General features: G+C 33.2%; 1 protein-coding gene across 4 annotated transcripts in view; it reads right to left on the minus strand.

Moving 5' to 3' along the window:
* The window catches only part of LOC124947318 (nicotinamide/nicotinic acid mononucleotide adenylyltransferase 3), a 14,194-nt gene that overhangs the window by 8,442 nt on the left and 752 nt on the right, over positions 1-5,000 (minus strand). The window contains exons 1-6 of one of the 4 annotated variants that reach the window (XM_047489311.1): positions 4,159-5,000; positions 3,767-4,095; positions 2,996-3,405; positions 2,813-2,914; positions 2,576-2,742; positions 1,285-1,648 (exon numbers count right to left, since the gene is read on the minus strand). The exon at positions 4,159-5,000 is cut by the window's right edge and continues 752 nt beyond it. In XM_047489311.1, coding sequence (XP_047345267.1) covers positions 1,285-1,648; positions 2,576-2,742; positions 2,813-2,914; positions 2,996-3,405; positions 3,767-4,085 — 1,362 coding nt within the window. In that variant the 5' untranslated portion in view covers positions 4,086-4,095; positions 4,159-5,000. Of the gene's footprint in view, positions 1-1,284; positions 1,649-2,324; positions 2,446-2,575; positions 2,743-2,812; positions 2,915-2,995; positions 3,406-3,766 lie in introns of those variants that run through there. The other 3 variants (XM_047489310.1, XM_047489313.1, XM_047489312.1) reach the window with 3 other exon arrangements.

The raw sequence follows: 5,000 nt of genomic DNA on the forward strand, positions 1-5,000 counted from the left end.
ACTACTGATCTCTTCTTCGGTTCTCATAGTAAGTTCATTCATGTAACAACATATTGAACAAAATTCGTCGGTCTGAGGATCGAATTCCTCATTTGTGATCAATGTTTGAGACGTACTACTATCTGCCTTCGTAGGTTCCCCCAAGTAAACCTCTTGAATCCTTTTTATCGACTCGTAACTCTTTGATTTCTTTGAAAATGTTTCCTTCGAATTTTTGCCAGTTTTTTTTTTTAAAGTCGTTTTGGATTCGTTAGCTTTAATCATCGAATCCAAGCTACCCTTTAAAACTGTATCATATCGTTGGGTGTTCATTGTTACATCTTGGCTCCTCGTGTCGCTAGTTCCTCTTTTTGAATTAGTTGATTTCAATGATCTCGCTCTTCCTGGCTTCTGTTCGATCAAAGTAACACCGATACGATCTTGTTCGACAGGTGAAATGGATTCAAATTGACGTAATTGACTATCCTTTACTTTTCTCGGACTTTTACGAGAATTTACCACTGACTTCAAATACTTACCATCTATTTCGAGATTTGAATCACGTTTTGACGAACGTTTCGAAGGCTGAATCTTTCCTTCGAGTTTAACATCTCCGTCAAATTTCTCCTTATCTTTATCCTTATCTTCACAAATTTCCTGATTCTTGATCACTAAATTTTCTATCACAGAGACAGCTTCGATCGTGCTAGCAGCTGGACTCAATTCGACATTTTGAAGAACATTATTATCTTCCTCGTTAATGTCTTTCTTTATATCCATGCCAGTGTCCAAAAATGTTTCATCAATAGATTGCTCGGCTTTGGACTCTTCCAGTTGATTATCTCTTCTATCATTTTCTATATCCTTTGACGTATCTTCTACGACTTTCGATTGTATATCTTGAACATCTTCCTTTACATTCTGATCGATCTCAATCACTTCGTTTTCTTTATCATTGTTTATTAACTTACTATACGTGTGATCATCTTTGGAAATGGTAAAATCAGAAAGTCCATACTCTAATCCTGTATCTAATTCATTTTTTATTATATTCTCTTCAGATTTTATTATATTCTCTTCCACGGACAATAAAAGAACATTTTTATCATCATCGAGTTCTAACTTTGCATCGACTCTTTTATCATTTTCCATTTTTTCTGTTTTGTCTATATTATCGCTAGGCCCTACAGATTCGACTCGATCGACCTTCATCGAGACATCCTCGAAAGTTGATGGATTCGAGGATATCTCGTTTACTTTGTTAATAACCCTCGTGACCCTACTTTCTTCGTTAACGGAACCTACCTCGTCAAGGATCTGCGATTCACCGCTTTCGGTGGCAATGATTTGTTTCGCTTGACCTGGATACGCGGCCTTCGTGCTAGAAGTTACGTGCTTGGCATTACCATTTTCAGCGGTGATCGCGTTAATGAATTTCTCACGAGCCTCCTCGAGACCAATCGACTGTCTGGAAGCGACGAAGGCCGCGCTCGTTGCGTTCTGCAGATTTTTACGCAGAACGGTATCGGGAACATCGATGCTTATAATTTCAATCGGGCTCGGGGATTCCATGGTAACGTCGCTAGGCGACGGCGTGAGGAAGGTGCTTTGGTACTTGGGATCAATGGTCAAGTAATCGTTCGCATTGGGCGAGGTCAGGTCCAACTTACTTCAGTGTCCAAGAGGATTGGCAGCGTGAAAAACAAGATATCGTATTGTTTTCGTTACAATGTTACTGATTAATCCTTCAATCTTCTTTCTATTAATATCCGCTTCACTGATCATATTGTACAAATTATAAGTAAACTCTTTTATCGGATTTATTTTCCTTCATCATTGTTTCTTTCTTTTTTCCCCGAAGAAAACTTTTAAAAGAAAGTTTTGAGTACAGTCAGTCAAACGGATATGTCTTATCTACGTGCTGATAATATATATAATATTTGAAGACTATGATAATTATAACGTAAGAAAATTTATTTACGATCGTTGAGTATCATGGTAGATTAAAGATTTTAAATTTATTTACATATTGATAAATGATTGTGAAACTAAATTAATGGAATTATGTTTAATCTATATAACAATGCATTGGCCGTATTTCACATAATCGCACTAATTTGTACGTTATTACTTAAATTCCTTAATGTTAATATCCGTATATCTTTCTAACTCACCGATTATACCGATGATTAATATTCGCTATAAAAATACAGACTTTCTATACAAAATATGTAAAAATAAATTTATGTTTAAAATAGAACTCTTCGCAAATAATTCATCTATTTGATAAATATATATATGTATATATACATATATGTATATATATATATATATATATATATATATATATATATATTTATCTATATGTAACAATTTTTCTCTATACAGACCCAGGGGATCCCATTTAGCACATTATAGAGTTTGAAAGATCTTTGAAATTCAGCCAAGCTATCTAACGATCTATGGCTGAAATGATTATTTCTATACAATTTCTATCTAAGATATCATATTGAGAGAATCTATTGTGATATGATTAAAATTGATTTAAGTGAGTTTCCATTAAGTAACATTTATAATTAAATTACGTTAAACTCACATTGTCGTAGTAGTAGAATTTGTGTTATAGATTCCATTTTTGTGGACATAATCAATGACAGAATCCTGAAGGAGATACCTTACGCTTTCGCCTCTTTTGAATGCTCTTCTTATTCTACTTGAACTGACTTCGTTTGGGATCCATTCCGTCACGATATGAATATTATGCTACAAATGAAAAATTATAATCACACAGTCAATGTTAAATTTTAATTATTATATATTTATTTTACCTTACCATATGTCTTGAAAGAATATCCGAATCGTATATGAATTTGTTAGGATTAGAGCCCTCTCTTGTAACGACAACGAGTCCATGTTGACCAACTATTGTATCTATCTGTATAATAAAAAGAAAATTATATCAATAGAAATATTCTTATATGAATGAAATATTTTAATAAAAAGTAATCAAACTAACGTCTTCCTCCATCCACAAATCAGATTTTCCAAAACTTTCAAGAAGATCTGCTCCGCACAATAATTTGATTTGAATTGGCGTTTGATCCTCACTATTTCTAATATTCTCTGGTATCCATTCTAAGTCCTCTTTCGATACATTATTTCTAACATCGTTTGTATCAAACAAAAATAGATTTAATAAATTTTGATGATATTGAAGAGATGCTCTAGTCCTAGTCCAAGCGCTTTGTCTTGTTTCCCAAGTACAAAGTCGAATCCAATCACTGTCCTGCAATGCTAAACGTAGCATAGAACATCTATGGGTCGCTGGTGCAAGTTCTTTCTTTGCGTATGCATCATGAACTGGAGATATAACTCCACCAACAACTACATGATGACCCATTCGATGTAAATGATCTCTTGCTATTTCTGCAAAACAAAAAGTAAAATATAGAATCCTTAATTAATATTTTCAAGATAATAAGTATTGTGTATATGTGATAATGCACATGTAATATATATTGAAGAAAAAAAAAAAAAAAAAAAACAAGTAAAATATTACTGAATCATGAAATAAGTATTTATGAGGCATGACACGACGAAAAATCACGATTATAAATAAATTATATAGCAGAATCGATTATGATTTTATTTAAAATATTTCAAAACTTGTCTAAATTCTCATTTATTTCTTTTAAATCGATTGTTATAAAATATTACGCAATAAGGTAATCAAGTATCGAGGAAAATGAAGAACTGATATTGATTATTAAATGATATAACTACGTACCAAACATTCGTAAGTGCATATTGGTTGGAGGGTTATAGCTTCCGCAAGACATAAGAATAATACGTTTAGGTGACATTTTTTCTTTCTCTGTCAAAAAGCATGTGCTGACAATCGTGTTAACGTACTTCTTGATCCTTCGTCTTGAAATTGTTTGATTTTGTAACACCTTGTACCAAAGAATTCGCGTTATAAAACTGTAATAACAAGCATCGTAAAATCGGAGCAAACTCCGCACCGACTGACGTTTCGGCCATACTTGATATCGCGTTACCACCGAAGTCAAACGATAAATTTTTTTCAAAGCTAAATCAAACGACATTCAAATTAACCTGAAAATATAACTCATCAAATAAATTATCATCTTATCGTATTAATCACATATACTATTTTACCTTGTCATTGTATTTCGATATCAGATGACCTTCAGTCTCTTGTTTTAATCGAACGTACGACACTTCCTTTCTTTGAACGTGCGTCAACAAGTTGTACATACATTTTATTTATCTTTCTCTTTTCTTTCCACTGATAATATCGCATTCTTTCGTATCAAATGAAACATAATTAAAAGAAAAAGCGAATGGTCTAATGTTTTTTTCTTTTTAGATTAAGACCGAAAAAAAAAAAAAAAAGAATAAATAGATCTCGAAACAACGAAAATACGATCATTGGGATTTATGTACATCCAACTTCGTCCTTTCGGTATATCATTTAACTGTAAACGCAAATCTCAAAACTTTTTCCCTTTCTCTCTTCTTTCCTTCTATCTAGTGAAAGCTTTCAATTTAAAAGTGCATGATTTACAGACAGATATATACAGCTTACTACTACCTACTGAAGTATAACTCGCGAAATACTTACATATATACAGACATAACTTTTGTTACATCGAAAGAGAGAGAGAGAGAGAGAGAGAGAGATCAATACTTTAGTTCGAATCATTTGCCGCGAGATGGCGCTACGTCGTCTTATCGAAGAAAAAGTGCATTCAAGGACAAGAGTTATGACCCCGATTTATGCAACCTTTTAAAATACCTTTTCTTACGTCAAATATTACGTAAATTTAAAGTACCTCTAGCAACTCTGCCGGTCTCTAGTAAAGTATGCTGGACTTTGATATATACCGCCGAAGGATTTAGAATAACAGCTTTATAGCAGCGAGGTTAGGAAATACATAGAGTGATTATTATTACCGTTGTCGGCCATCTTCCTTTTTTGGTGGCTCACTCTTTTTCTC

Source organism: Vespa velutina, chromosome 2 (genome assembly GCF_912470025.1).
Source record: "Vespa velutina chromosome 2, iVesVel2.1, whole genome shotgun sequence".
Lineage (NCBI taxonomy): Eukaryota > Metazoa > Arthropoda > Insecta > Hymenoptera > Vespidae > Vespa > Vespa velutina.